Source organism: Pelodiscus sinensis, chromosome 6, assembly GCF_052426305.1.
Source record: "Pelodiscus sinensis isolate ZL-2025 chromosome 6, ASM5242630v1, whole genome shotgun sequence".
NCBI lineage: Eukaryota > Metazoa > Chordata > Testudines > Trionychidae > Pelodiscus > Pelodiscus sinensis.
The window spans coordinates 115728526-115744524 of NC_143057.1; the positions used below are offsets into that span (position 1 = coordinate 115728526).

Below are 15999 nucleotides of genomic sequence, written 5' to 3' on the forward strand. Positions count from 1 at the left end.
ACGCAATATAAATGCTATCCCAGTCCCCTTCAGATTCTTGATTTGATGCAAGGAACTTGGCAAAACAAAGAAAAAAAACCCTTGATTAATTTGCTTAAAGACTATTTCTAATTGTGCTACCTGCTGAAACTGTGCTATTAGACTGGCTTCACACAACGAAGCAGGTAGACTACATTAACAGTATTTGAATGCAACACTAGATTCGCACTGAATATATTTGGTCCATTTCTTCAAGTTCCAATTCTCCAATATGCTGTTAAAAAAAGCATAGCCATATACAGTCACTAAGAAACAACAATTCTTCTGTACTTTTGGAGATATAGTAAAAGAAAAGCTAGAAGAGCGCAAACGAAAAATCAAAATTTAGGGTGGAAGTTACATAAACCTTACTGCTATTGGCTGCTGTTGATCTTTCAAGGGAAAGTGACCCATCACTCTCGATTAGTGGACTTAAATTATAGAAGAAAATATTTAACATAAGCAAACAAAATACAATTGTATAAATTGGGGTTTTCAGAATTTTATTTATACTATTAACTAGAGAAAAAGCATACATATTGTAGCTGTCATACAGTCAATACATCTGCAAGTTTTTCTACTTTAATTCTCTATACAAAGTCATTGCCAATTGATGAGGTCATTGATGGCATTGGGCTTAATGTAACCAAGAGGTATAAAAACAAGTTTGTCATCTTGCCCTGAGTGGAAATGGTGAACAGATACAAAAACTGGATCCTAAATACTTGATGTCATTGTATACATGATTTAATGGCATATGCAAGTTATCCCTTTTCAAATTAAGTAAAAACAGTCAAGTTACCCATTTTAGACAAATATCAAGCCTGACTTTCTTTGTATTTAGATCACAGAAGTCAGCAGTAGTTATGAAAATATGTTCCTGCCATTAGATATTCATCATTTAACTGACAATTTTACAGACTGGATATTTTACGTTTTATTTAAACTGAGTGCCAGCACTGAAAGTATCCATTCTTTTTAGTGTTTTAAAAATTGTGTGCCTATATAAACAAAAATAAGACGTCTTTTAAAAAAATAGTAATGGAAAAGAAACATTTCTTTTTCCAGACTATTTTTAATTACCAACAACATACTTTTCATTTTTGGCAGTCTGTACCCTTCAACCTAGAAAACCACATTAAGATATTCATCAAGCTAAAGAAATCTCCCCTAACAACTTGTTCCCTAAAGAACTAAATGTAAGATTTCTGTAACTTTAAAGTTGTTTTAAGGTAAGTGTTTATGATGATTAGAAGCAATTTTTAAATATAAATATATATAATATATATATATTCTGCATACAAAAGGCTCGTGAGGCTTATCAGGAAGTTGCCAGTACTGTGTCCGATTCCTTTTAAAGCATCCATTTGGGCTTTAATTTAAGCCCTGAGCCATGTGTTATGACAGTAAAGTTCTAAAAAAGTAACAGAAATCCAATTTCTGCATGTTCAGTTTCTTTCTGCTAAGAGCAAGAGGCAAACACATTTTTAAAACCTGGTTTTAAAAGATTAAGCAGAATAAAAGTAAGAGATATCTTCAGGTTATAAACAGAATTGTATTTTACAATCCATCATCCCAACAATGTAACGGCCCACAGCAGTGCATGGAGGGATCTCAGTCCAGAGGTTGCGGATCTGCAATAGGCATGGTATGAAGTACTTCATCTAGAAGCTGGAGGGCACGGTGTAAATGAATTTCAATCCAACAGGGAGTTTCTTTGATGCTCTGTCTTGGGTAATCAGGTCCCCAACCTTTCACAAAACTCATCCTGAGTATGCACAAGCGACGAAGATCGTCTACACCGATTCCAGCAGCCGCTGACAAACCTAAGTAAGAGATTTTGAGTAAGTATTCATGTGCTTTTGTCTAAGACATGACATTTTGCCATGCCAGTTCCATGCAACACTGAACCATTTGCTCAGCTGTTCCTACATGAATAGTTCTTTCTCCCTTTTCACAAACCATGCCTATTAACATTGCTAGATTTGTCCAACAGATACATAGATTTTGCAACCCTCAATTTGATTTATGTGGCTTCTAAACCTCTATAAGTTTTCAGATATAGCTAATTAGCCTGAAAGCAATTATGTGATGTAAGCCAGTATTAAAAGCCCATTTTAGAAAGCTAAAGATATTATGTGCTGAAAGAAATTATGATGCCTTATGAATATAAAATATTGACAGTTCAACATATCACTGTGGCAGACTAAGTCAAAATCGCCCAAAAGACACAAATCCAAATTAAAGAAAAGCAAGCAAAAAGTACTTCCAAATCTGTGTATGTAGTTTATCCAGGTGCACCTTCTATGTACAAGCATACGTTTGTGGCCAATTTCATATTTTCACAGCATGATTACCTAAAACGACTGAACAAGTGGGGTTGTACAACCTCCAACATCTACTGCAGTTTACTTGCTGCCATGTGATTTGTAGAAAGGGATCTAAAGCCATAATTGTAATTTAAAATGTGTTATTAATGAGAACACTTTGTATTTCCATTTTAAACCTTCATTTCAGTAAATTTAGTTTTGCAATAAACATTTCCCAAACAGTGTAAAGTTGACATATACTATGATCGAATAAAATTTTGTTTTGTTTTAAAGCAGATAAAATATACACCATATTTAAAAAAAACAAAAACAAAACAAAAACTTAACCAAATTGTTTTCTCCTCCCCCCCACCCCCATGTTTAATAAAAAGATAAATGTGGCAAGCAATCATTTAAATAAGGCTGGTGCTTTCTGATAATTAACAACTTTAATTATTTTGGCCACAACATTTTCAATGTTTATGAAATGCCATGAAATATCTTACTTGCCAACAGCAAGATGGAAGTTATAAGTGCTTAGCATTTTCAAAAGTTTGGCTACTTATTTAGGTGCCTAAATATGGACTTAGTCTAAAACTTAGGCACCAATTTAAAAAAAAAATCCTCTTAGCAAAAATCAGGCAAGTTCAGTAGCACATCTCAGCATCTCCCCCAGAACAAGCTTCTAACTATGCTGTTTCCTCTACGCGTTAGTGATAGGCCCCAGTCTTGGTCTCTCTTTCACACACACAATCCGTATTTTCTGCAGCTGGCTAGTACATTTAATTCTCACTGGGAAATTTTTAAAGCTGTTTTAGGAGGAGGAGGAGGAGGAGGAGATACAACTTCATTTAGAGGAACATAGTTACACTGATTAACTTTTGTGCCTTGGAAGTACTGTACTTTGTCACATTCCTTTTAGAAAGACAAATTCTTCAGTCACATTCACACCAAAATTGAGAGAGAGAGAGAGAGAGAGAGAGACAGCGAGCTTCATTAGCATGGAAGCTACAGAAATAGGTGATTTACTTGATAAATAAGGGAAAGTCTGAAGTGTGAATAAGTATAGCTATAAAATAGTCCTCATTCACTCAAGGGTGTGTTTCCTTAAAAAGAGCAAAGTATTTACTTACTGATAGCTGGGGCTATTCCACCTACTGATCCTGGTCCAGGGATGTTTCCAGCTACTGCTGCAGCTTGGGCGGCAGCTGCAGCTTGTGCTGTGGCAGCCTGCTGTTGCATCTGACGATGACATTGGCGTAAATCAAATACCTTTTAAAAAATATATAAGTCCTGCATTACATATTTATCTTAACCATTGAGGGAAAGAGTTTGTAAGAATCAATGCTATTATTGCTGTTACATATAAGAGATTTAAAACGCCTATAAAATTAGCTTCCCTAGACACAAGCTTGTACCAACTGAATTTTTATTTCTCAAAGATATAGGGTCAAAAGTCTATATCCATTGGTTCTACAGACTCTAAGGGTACGTCTAGACTACAGGCTTTTGTCAACAGAAGTTGTAGACAGATACTGTCGACAAAGCTTCTGTCGACAAAGAGCGTCTAGACTACATTCAGTTCTGTCGACAAAGCAAGCTGCTTTGTCGACAAAACTCTGTAGTCTAGACACAACCCTAGATGCAACAACACCTTCTGTCGACAGAACTCTGTCGACAAAAGGCGTTATGCCTCATAAAATGAGGTTTACCAGCGTCGACAAAACTGCTGAGTTCTGTCGACGTTATGTCGACAGAACTCAGCGGTAGTGTAGACGCAGGTATAGTTTTGTCGACAAAAGTCCACTTTTGTCGACAAAACTCTGTAGTCTAGACACACCCTAAGATTTGAGCACTAGTAGCTAAGTAAAAAGCCAAACACATTGAGGCTCTGATGGAATCTGAGTGGGTTGAAGGGCTACCTGTGCAGATCAAATTGCAGAACGAAGGCCTAAGATTTTAACAAACTAACGAAAGCCAAGAGAAGGTCATATCTTAATCCTTAATATTTCAAGAAGTGAAGCATATACATGAAAAATTAAAGAGGTGTCCTCCTAAACTTGAGAGTCCTTGTCTACTTTTGTCACAGCCTTCCTCAAATATGGTACTCTTCTTACACAGAACGCCGACAGCTGGTAGGCCTCAAATTAAAACAGTTAGGTTTCAATTTGCGAGCATATTGCTTCTTTATGCGGAGATAGGGTATTGAAATACACAAGAAATCTGCTCTCAGACTGGGGGATTCTACGGTGAGTGAAAGAATTTCGGTGTCCTAGGCATGTTGCCCAGCAACGTAGTTGGGTTTTAAGCCTCATTTTACCCTGAGATATATGTAAAGTCACTGATTATTTTAATGTAGATTAAATCTGAAATCTTAAAGAAAAATATGACTCAGGATGGAGTCACTGGTTCAATATTGGCATGCTGATGCTTTTTAAAAAATTAGCTGTTTTTTAAAGATTTTTTTTCCCAAAATGAGAAAAATAACTGAACCATATTATAAAGCTTAAGTAACCAACTTTTTGTAATGACTGGTTTAAAAAAAATCATTGTTAAATGCAAAACCACTGCTAAGATTGCTTGTAACAGATTTATGAAATCACTGTGTTTCCACAACATCTAAATAAACACTGCCAATTTTAAAAGCCATTCATTCATCAACAATAAAATAAACAAAACTTCATTTGGCAGTAGTTAGCCTAATAGAAACTAAAATAGTTTTTGTTTTAGTGCGAAAAAATGATGTAGGTTATGTGGGTTAAATTTCTTTCAGCACTTAATAAAACAAATTTCTTTGCCACTGACAAGGAGCAAATTCATTTGTTATTTCCTACAATTGTCATCCAGAATATTCAAACCAACCTTTATATATGCACTTGGGTAAATCTTGTGAACCGCATCTCCTGGTGCACGCCCTGCTTCTCTGTCCAAGTAGTAGCTCTGAACAAAGACTGCGTGGTCACTGAGGCACCTAACCCACACATCACCTTCACCTTTACATTCCAACTGCACCCCTTTACCTATGTGCAACCTTAAAAAAGGGAAAGTCCAATGTTATTATGTTCAGAAGCTATACATTAGAACCCTGCTAAATGAACAAAGCATAATCTAAATTCTAGGCTGTAATATGGTTTACCTAGAAGGTGAATAAATTAACTGTTTTTCAAAAAGTTAGGATTGTTGAAATCTTAACAGCAGTTCGCTGCAAGCTATGCAATACAACATGAAGGTGTATCACATCCATGTTGTACACAAAATATTCTGCATTGAACATGTAACTTTAAGGTAGTAGCAGACTGGACAAGTAATGTAGGAACATTTAAAGTAACTGTAGGCAGATTGTATCAGAGGGGTAGCCGTGTTAGTCTGAATCTGCAAAAGTGGCGAGGAGTCCTGTGGCACCTTATAGACTAACTGAAGTGTTGGAGCATAAGCTTTTGTGGGCAAAGACCCACTACATGCATCTGATGAAGTGGGTCTTTGCCCACGAAAGCTTATGCTCCAACACTTCAGTTAGACTATAAGGTGCCACAGGACTCCTCGCCACTTTTGTAGGCAGATTCTGCATTCCAAAACTGTATCTAAGCAAATACAACACTTGGGCCTCCCATTTCAGTACAATAAGAATTCACACTGAGAAGTGTCTTAAATTGTTTGCAGTATAATTGGAGCCATACTGGTTCTAGAAGATGAGAGGTAAAATCTTTTATTGACCTAACTTCTGCTAGTGAAAGAGACCACCTTTCAAGCTACACAGAGCTTTTCTAAAGTTACCCAAGTGTACAGTCTGAACTGAATCAGAGGATAGCATTGTACATATCTTTAAGAGCAATGTTCCAAAACAGCAACATGACCTCTGATAATGTCATAATAACGCATCATATTTTAAGATAACTAACTATAAACACTTGGAATTATTTTAGTCATGTTGTACTCCTGTTTGTTCACAGGGAAAGGAGATTATCACTAGCAAGAGTTCCTGAAATCCTTTTTCTGCTCCTTCACCAAAACTTAAGTGTGTGGTGAGAATGAAAGACAAGTATCATTTTTCAATTTGCTAATGACACTCTAAAGAGCCTGTGTGCTTAACTTAGCCTCATCTCTGTCCTTTCTCTCAAGATTAATTATTCCTTCCCCAAGTACAAGGGCTCAAACTATTCTTAAACTTATGACAACTTTGAAACACAATTATATAAACCAACACAAATGCAATATGACACATCAAGGGGCATGCTTCTTGACCACTGATGCATTTCTCAGATGGATGAACACACCTGAAGTGAGAACCCAAAGGCCCAAGACGACCCATGCTGCAATACCATGTTAATTAGAATGTGCATAACAGCACTTATACTTTCAAAGGAAAGGTAGAACACCAATGCTTGAACAATAAATACAAAATACAATTAAAGTCTGGTGTTCCAGAAGATGTGCAAAATACCTTGCTCTTTCAATGGCTTCTGTTCTGTGTACATTAGAAAGCTGGCCCAGGCAAAAGCGGTCTCCTCCAGAAGGGTCCACATATCCATCAACAGTAACAACTGGACAGCTTGAAGGGACTTTAAATGTCTCCCCAACCTGCACATCCATTTCAAAGTAAGCAATTGAACACCAGTACTCCGGAGCTAGAGAAAACAAAGGACAGACTAAATTGTGTCAGTCAAAATTCTGCAAAACGCTGTGAAACAAGGTTTAGAAAGTCTGCCATTTGTACATGGAATTTAATTTTCCATGTATATGAACATATTTTATATTATACAGAGAGGAAGAGAGTAGTGAAATCAAAAGGAGCATAAAATGTTTGTCAGATTTACTAGTAAACGATTTGCACAGTAGAGAGAGAACAGAAACACCTGGGCAAGAATGTGGTTATGGTAATTTAAGCTTGCAGTTATATTTAACAATTATTCGGACTGAACATCTTGTCAATATATTTGCATATTATATTCTTTATATATAAATAGCTAGTACATGTTGCTTTTTAGAAAATTAAGACAATGACTGCAAATTACTATGAGAAAGATTGTTTTTACCATAACAGGACAGATTCAAAGGTTTCTAGTTTTTACAAAAAACCTTAAGGAACAAGTATTTCAGATGTTTACTAGGGGGCTGCGCTCCCTGCTCACTACTTTCATTAACCCCCCACTCTGTCCACAGAAGCCAGATTATGGCCTCGCCTCCTACCCATGCTGTAGCAGGAAGGGAGCTTGCCTCTCTGTGGCTGGGTCAGGACTGGGGACAGGACGCTCAAACCAGAGCAGGCTGGGCCCCAACTGAGGCCTTGTGGGCCAGGCTTCATTTTAAATAAAAGTAAAATATCATGTCCAACCCAAAAAGGTTTCAACATTGTCTTTATTAATGGCCTTTGGGGCCACTGATCCACAGAAAAATCAGTTGGGGACCACACAAGTGAGAAGGGGAAAAAAAAAGCCCCTCCAAAAAAGCCCAACCCTCACTGATGTGGCCCCCACCTCACACACCTCACTCCCCTGGTGCTCCAGCCATATGGGGTGGTGGTGGGGAGGACTGAAGTTCAAGGCCTCACACCAGATTAATTCTTCTGGGATTCAAGGGTTAGTGGATTTTGTGGGCCCCTTTGGCTCTGGGATGAGACCAAAATGAGGGGTTTAATGTGTGAGACAGGGCTGCCAATGAGTGGGATAGGGCTAGGATGCAGGAGGGGCTGGGAGTGCGAGGTCTGGGTAGGAGGTAGGGTGCACGAGCATGCTAGGGGCAGGGCCAGGAGGGGGGTCAGTAGCAGGCTGGGGTGGTGGGGTCTCCATGGAAAGGTGAGTGGGCTAGAGGTACAGGGCAGGAGCAGGGTGGGGGTAGGTGTCTGGCCAAGAGAAAGGGGGGCAGAAGTGGGCTGGGGACAGGTTGTCTGGCCAGCAGAGAAGGGGCAGGGTCTCAGCGAGAGGCAAGTAAGGGACTTGTCTTACGGCCCCGTGCTGGTACCAGGCGTAGCTTCCCACTGCTCCCATTAGCCCGATTCTGGCCAATGGGAGTGCAGGGAAAGGCTCCAGACAGCACGCTGATGTTCCCCCAGCCCGGGAAGTGGAGGGCTTCTTTCCGCACGCAACAAATCTTGTGGTCTCTCCCTCCTCCCCCACCCCACTCACTCCGCAGCGGGATGAGCCCAGCCTTTCGCTCCTGCCCTGACTTCACTGCCTCGGGGCTCCGCAGCAGCTGCGCCTGGAAGCAGCTGTCCAGGCCTTGGACTGCCTCCAATGAGAGCGAGCAGGGGGGCGGCGGGCCCCACGCTGCCTCTAGCTCAGTACTGTAGTGCAACAGGGTAGGTCTTGAGCATAGGATTACCAGGTGTCTGGTATTCAGCTGGACAGTCTGGTATTTTCACCTCCTGTCTGGTAAAAAAAATTCAGAAAATACTGGACACCTAAGATGTCCGGTATTTTCTGTTGTTCTTTTCCTGGCCAGGAGGCAAAAATGCCGGGCACCTGGCAACCCTATCAACACTCAGCGCCTGGCCTCCCCCCTTCCCCCATGCTTATTGGTTCCACAAAGTTGCCAGCACAAAATGGCTGCCAGCAAAAGACCAAGGGGAAGCACTGCCTCCCCGCGGTCTTAGTGCTCAACCGCTCCCTGTTCCTATCCCTGCATTCAGTCTTAATTTTTTTTTTTATTTTTTTTTTTTGGCTTAATAAATCTTGGAGTCCTTTTTCTTTTTTGCTCAACAACTTTGGTCTCTTCCCCCACTTCCCCCCCCCACCCCGACAGAATTTTTTCCCAGTGCTTTTTTTGGGGGGAGGGGAGGAAACAATGGGGGGGTGGGTTCGGTATTTTTGTTTCAACCATCTGGCAACCCTACTTGAGCACCCAGTTCATGAAGCCGCTGAGTAAGTGGGTCAATCATGATCCGCCCAGCCCGGACCCGAAATAGCTGCTTGCTGAAGAAGCAATTCTCCTTGGCACTTCAAGGAGCGGCCAACCCAGGGCCGGTCACCCTGGACAGTTGGGGGGAGGAGAGAGGCTGCACTGGTTTCTCCCCAGCTGCCAGGAAGGCGGGGGAGGAACCTGCATGGCAGAGGGGCAGCAGGATGGAAACTTTTCCTGCATGACGCAGAGTGACATGCTGACATCACTGTCATCTCACAGGAAAAGATCTGTTTAATATACAGAGAGATGAAACAATACTTAATTATGAAGCATGTGGATTATATAAAAATTCACATTTGTACAATTAACACTGCTGTCTTATCAGTTCAGCTTTCAATAGTTGCTAGTTTTCCTTTAGCTGGAAAAGGCCAATGAAGGGGGAAAAGTTACAATTTAAATCATACAAACGATGTAACTTGTGTGATGGGACAAACTGTATCATTATGATGTTGGTATACTACGTTGCATTTGCAAGTTGGGTCATTTTCTAGGTTTCTTTGCAAAACTGTACCTGCTTAGACTCCACTAATTGCTTAAACTTACAAGTCTGGTTTTTCTATTTAAAATCCATTATCTGAAAGTATGAGCCTTTAAATGCTAACTGTTGGTATTTCCAGACACTAGTCATTTTGTGTGATCTCAAAATGTATTATTTCTTTGTAACATATGCTTGGCACGCCTTTTGAGATAGGTGACACAAGGCTTTAGATCAGGCCTGTACGGCATAAATTTAAATTTTCCATTGCATTTTTAACAACTCTTCAGAATTAAGCACTTACCAGGATGATTTGATATAGGAGGCTGGAATGCAAGTTCATTGTGAACTGGCCCTTTAAAAAATAATAATAAAAAAAAAGCATTACAATTTATTTTCATGAAGATACAGATTTATAACAATTTTGTTTTGGTACAGTCCACAATACGTTAAGCACTTCCCAAACAGACAAGGTGGTCAGAGCTTGGACCAGACAAGCTCGTTCTAAAAACAAAAGTCAGTAGAGATTAGTTTTGGCAAAGCATGATTAACTTAATAATTTGTTTTTATTTTTATTATAAACTAGCTAGGAGTCTTAGACAGCAAAACAGGAATAAATATGTCATCTTAAAGATAAATTCAGGATATGCATCATGGACAAAGGTTCAATGGATTCTGGGAGAAAGTGACAAATGGATCAATAAAGTTAGTAGATGTCAATAGATAAAACTGCCCCAAGTGAGAAGAGCAGGAGGCCAACATGAAAATCCAGGAGTACCACCACCCATGTAGAATTATTTATAGACAATTCAAAATATTACATTACAAAGCCAAGTCAATGAAAAAACATCTATGAGTAACTAAAGCACAAGAAATAATTGTGAACTCCAGTACTTCAGATAAACAAAATGGAATATGGAGAGGGAATCAGCTAGAAGGGAGCATATAAAACTTAAGAATTTTTTTTTTGTTTATACAGGAAAACTGCCAACGTAATTTAATGCAATCATTGATTTTATCTCCCCCTCAAGAATAAAGCACAGAGCATAACCACTGCAAACAGAATAATTTATATGTACAATAATCAGAAATCCAGACTTATCTCAATGTTTAGAGGTTACTTAATTTCATAAAAAAGGACAAGGAAAATTAATTTTCTTGTTTGTCCTTTCCGCACTGCACTTTTAGCTCTTAGATGAGCCATCTAATCTCCTATATCTTTTTGGTTCTACTGATTTCATTCAAACCAGCTAGATCACAACATGGAAAAACAAAAATCAATCAATTTTGACTTGAGGCCAAAAGCTCACTAGGAATCTTTAAAAAAAAAAAAAAAAAAAAAAAAAACCACACCATTTTCATGTTTGTTTTGTTATTAGTGCAAATTTATGTGCCAAATGTCCACATGAATTGGGTTGTAGTGAGGCCAATCAGCAATGATTTTTAACTTTTACAATACAGGCAGTCCCCGGGTTACATGGATCCGACTTACATCGGATCCCTACTTACAAACGGGGTGAGGCAACCCCCCACTAGCTGCTTCCCCCCAGTAGACCAGGGAGACGCAAAGCTAGCGTCCCTCTCCATCCCCCTCAGCAGACCAGGGAAACGCGGAGCGGCTTTTCTCAGCAGACACCTCAGCTTGAGAATAAAGGACTGAGGAAAGTGAGATGTGGGAGAATAAAACTGAGCTCTGGAGAAATGTTTGGCTAGAGTTTCCCCCACAATATGTACCAGTTCCGACTTACATACAAATTCAACTTAAGAACAAACCTACAGTCCCTATCTTGTACGTAACACGGGGACTGCCTATAGTTAAATTTCAGTGCACATAGACAAATACTTCTTTTAAAGTGTAATTTAAGTTCTGTAACATTAAAAAAAATGATACTTTACTCTAAATATGGTAGGATTAGAGTAAAGGATCTGAAACAAGGAACTCAAACCAAAGGTCTATAAACAGAGTCTGAAAAGGGAAATATGGACAGGACAGGCTTTTAAGTACAAAACTGGATGGTGCATTTTAAAACACAACTATCGTTTTAATTTGCTCTGCCTGTTTTGATGCAAAGTACAGGGAACCCAATCTCATGGAACTTTCATATTTAACTGCTGAAATACGTTAACAATTATTACAGTTTTATAATTAATAGAATTTACACCTGTGCTGGGGTGGGACATGCAGGGCAGTCCCAAAAGAAATTTTGCCATCATGCTACAATGACAGCATAAAAAGTAAAGCAATTTGAAAAAACACACAAATGCTTACAGTAATGTCCAGGATGGGGCATAGGTGGGTGATGCTGAAGATGTCCATTCTGGTGGTGAGGTATAGTAGGTGTGTAGGCTGCCGTTCGATTTCCAGTCCAAGTTGTTGTACTATCTAAAAGAAAAAAAGGCCTGGATTTATTTGCATTTAAGGGAGCTAATCCATCTTTTTTAAAAAAAATTCTTTCTCCCGAACATTTAACAACAGGCTTTTGAAAACTAAAAAGTTGCATGTAACATGTATACTCACTGTGATGGTAAGTAGCTGGCGGAGCTGTAAACCCATTCTGTTGTGTTCCTGGCTGAGGCCCTGAAGCAATCTGTAATAGTCCATCATTATGGCTACCTGTCAATATACTGGTTGGTTGACCTAGAAAGAACATACTTCCAATTCATAAATATTCCACAGTTTTATTATAAGAGGGAAATTGCACAATCCTACTGAAGGAAACACATTCCAATTATCAAGGCTATTAAAAAAAAGCTACTATAATTTACGGTTAGGCTGTCAGTTAAAAGCTGTGATGTTAAATAGCATACAGCTTATTTAAATATTTGTGGATGTTTTCTACTTTTTCAAATATATTTACTTCAGTTACAACACAGAATACAAAATTTACAATGCTCATTTTATATTTATTATTGATTACAAATATTTGCCCCATAAAAAATATAGTATTTTTAAATTCACCTAACAAAAGTACCGTAGTGCAAGTTCTATCATGAAAGTTGAACTTACAAATGTAGAATTATGTATAAAATAATAACTGCACCAAAAAACAATGTAAAACTTTGGAGCCAACTAGTCCACTCAGTTCTATTTATTCAGTCAACCGCAACGACAAAGAAATTTGTTTATATTTACAGGAGATAATGCTGCTTGCTTCTTTACAGCATCTCTTGAAGGTGAGAACAGGCATTTACATCATACTTTTATAGCCAGCATTGTCAAATATTTACATGCTAAACAGGTTAAATATTTGTATGCCCCTTCATGCTTTGGCCTCCCATTCCAGAGGACATGCTTCTATGCTGATGGTGCGCATTAAAAAGTAATGTGTTAATTAAATTTGTGGCTGAACTCCTTGGAGGAGAATTGTGTGTCTCCTGCTCTGTTTTACCTACATTCTGCAATATATTTCATGCTGCAGGTGTCTTGGATGATGACTCAGCACATGTTGTTTGTTTTAAGAACACTTTCACTGAGGATCTGAGAAAACGCAAAGTAGGTACCAAGGTGAGATTTCTAAAGAAAACTACAGCACTCAACCTAAGGTTTAAGAATCTGAAGCGCCTTCCCGAATCTGAGAGAGATGGGGTGTGAAGAATTCGTTCAGAAGTCTTAAAAGAGCAACACTCTGATGTGGACTCTATAGAACCTGAAGCACAAAATAGGTAATCAACCACCTGCTCCTGGCATCAAACAAAGATGATGAAAATGAACATGCATTTCCACGCTGCTTTGAATCATTACTGAGCAGAATCCATCATTAGCATGGACACAGGTCCTCTGGAATTGTGGTTGAAGCATATAGGACATATGGATCTTTAGTGCATCTGACAAATAGCTTGAGGACACCACCTAAAACAATATCATGTGAATACCTGTTCTCACTTTCAGGTGACTTGTCTCCAGCCTATTGCTCAAATGCATTTGTTTACATTTGCAGAACAAGTAGAACTGAGTGGACTTGTTGGCTCTAAAATTTTGTTTGAGTGATGTAACAAAAAATAAAGAGATTGTATTTCAGTACCTGTAATGAGGTGACTGAAAAAAAATGTTTTTTGTTTATTCTTTTTATAGTGCAAATATTAGTAATAAAAAATGTAAAAGGATCACTGTACACTTTGTATTTGGCTGTAATTGAAATCAATATATTTGAAAATGTAGAAAACACATTATTTATATTAAATTTCAATGTGTATTCTATTATTTGTTTAATGATATGATTAAACTGATTGACAGGCCTGATTTATAGATGTATTTCTTGCAGGAAAGAACCTTAGAAAGCTTCAGCTAATTTTGCTTCTATTCTGACAGCCTACTTTAATATCTTATGATGGGGATGTTCTGCACTTTTTTATTTGCTAAAATGAAAACATATCTTTGTTTTACTCAAATTTGTTTGGATATGTTCGACAGGGAAAGAAGAGAAGCTAAAGGCTTCATTTAAAAGATGAAGAAAAAGCAGCATGCTTCACTCAACCCCATAAATACTTCTGTTCGAAAAGATTTCCATGGACTTGGTACAGGCATTAAAGACTGAAAAGAAATGGAGACTAAACTATTTTCACACCCTTTGAATAACATGATCCTATGGTGATGGGAATGATACAAACCCCAAAAGGTTTCCCTAGGCCAGAATTGAGAGATGCTACTGAGGTAGCATGGGGATCTTTGCATACCGCTATTCCCTGACCTAAGTAAACAGAGGATTTCCTTTTCTAGGGCTATGTAATGACTAGATCAATTCAGCACTTCCACTTGGCTAAATTCACGCAAGGGGTTTAAGAAAAATTAGATATGGCATTCCAATGTATTCGTGAGGATTTTAGGAGTCTGCAATTTTTACAGGCTTATTTCTCAAGTGGTCACCCTTCCCCCCCTCCCCCCCCCAAAAAAACTAGAAAAGTTGTCCTGTTAGCTTCAAAAAGTGTAAGTACTTCTTCATATACCCAGTTTTATTTTCCTTCCTGCTAATTTAATGGGATACTGAAATTTTCCATTTCCACACCAGTTGTTCAGGACTAATTAGTACTCATCGAGAGCAAATAATAAATACCACAATAATGAATAATATTTGTAAGAATTTACCAAGAAGTCTCATCATTTTTTGTAATTTATAAAATCCAGTAAATTTAATAGCTGGGGCGAGAGGGGGGGCCTTAATAGAAAAAAAACTGATACAAATTCTAGGCTCCAAGTAAAATTTCATTTTAACAGCTTAGAGCAACAGGTCATTGATGACTGGACTACATTAGTATCTCACTTTATCTTAGTTACTTTGATAAAATAAAAGCAAGTCTCCTATGCAATGTCTACCTGAGAGACTACCAAATATTATGATATTCAAATACAGTATTCTGATTTCATATTCCAGATAAGAACCATACTTGTGGAAGCCACAGGAATGTTGGGAAAGTTAGTGCTGCTGGTAGTGCTAGACTCAGTAGGAGCTAACATAGCTGGGGTGCTGTAAGTCTCAGTAGAAGCTCTGTTACTTGGTGGGTGTTGGATGGTCTGGACAGAATGACCTTCAGCAGTAGATAATGATGGCTGTCCCTCGAAGTCATGAACATACTCATCTTTCACCAACATACTTGATGGAGCTGTGAAGAAATAAAGGTTTAAATCCTTAAGCATGCATACATATTTTGCTAATTTATAGGACACTATATGGAGCAACATCACTTCCAAATAATCAGTGTTCAAGCTGTATTCTAGGAAAAGCAGTTTAGGCAATAATCTCTGACCGACACAGACCCTGTCACAGTATAATGGGACATATTTTCTAGTGCACAACCCATTGAGGTCTTCCTGCGGAGGCTGCCAACGACTGGGTCCAGCCCCCAGCTGCCTGGATCTAAGCGCCGCACAGCTCACATTATCTTGGGGGGGTCGCGACACAAGTATAGGGGGATCATGGTTGAAAAAAAGGTTGTGCATCACTGTTCTAGTCCATAGAGTATATCTCTATGTGTATCTGTGTGTACAAGAACTCCTCCTTGATGGTAAGAGCTAGGACCACCAAATTCGGTATACAGCTTCCTCTCATAACTTAAAGCAAGTAAGGGTTTGCATGTGTCAGGAAAATGGGATGTACCTGGAATGGGTTTGCTTCTCAGAAAACCATACAAAAAGTGACAATCAATCACCAAGCAGGTGAAAGGGATGGGCTGGCTAAGGTGCCTACTCTCCCCCATCCAGGACTGCTCCAGCCCCAAGCCTCCTTCCCTAAAGGGCACGTGGGTGATAGGAAATCAGGGGGCTGAAGCCCAGTTTGTACAGGCTCTTGGTTAGGGAACGAGGGG

General features: G+C 38.9%; 1 protein-coding gene across 2 annotated transcripts in view; it reads right to left on the minus strand.

Annotated features, from left to right (window-relative positions):
* Positions 1-504: 504 nt before the first annotated feature.
* SMAD4 (SMAD family member 4) overlaps positions 505-15999 on the minus strand; it is a 32014-nt gene continuing 16519 nt past the window's right edge. For both annotated transcript variants that reach the window (XM_075932658.2, XM_075932657.2), the window contains exons 5-12: positions 15082-15297; positions 12218-12337; positions 11969-12082; positions 10004-10054; positions 6769-6952; positions 5190-5358; positions 3461-3599; positions 505-1844 (exon numbers count right to left, since the gene is read on the minus strand). In XM_075932658.2, the coding sequence (XP_075788773.1) occupies positions 1633-1844; positions 3461-3599; positions 5190-5358; positions 6769-6952; positions 10004-10054; positions 11969-12082; positions 12218-12337; positions 15082-15297 (1205 nt within the window). In that variant the 3' untranslated portion in view covers positions 505-1632. The remainder of the gene's footprint in view (positions 1845-3460; positions 3600-5189; positions 5359-6768; positions 6953-10003; positions 10055-11968; positions 12083-12217; positions 12338-15081; positions 15298-15999) is intronic.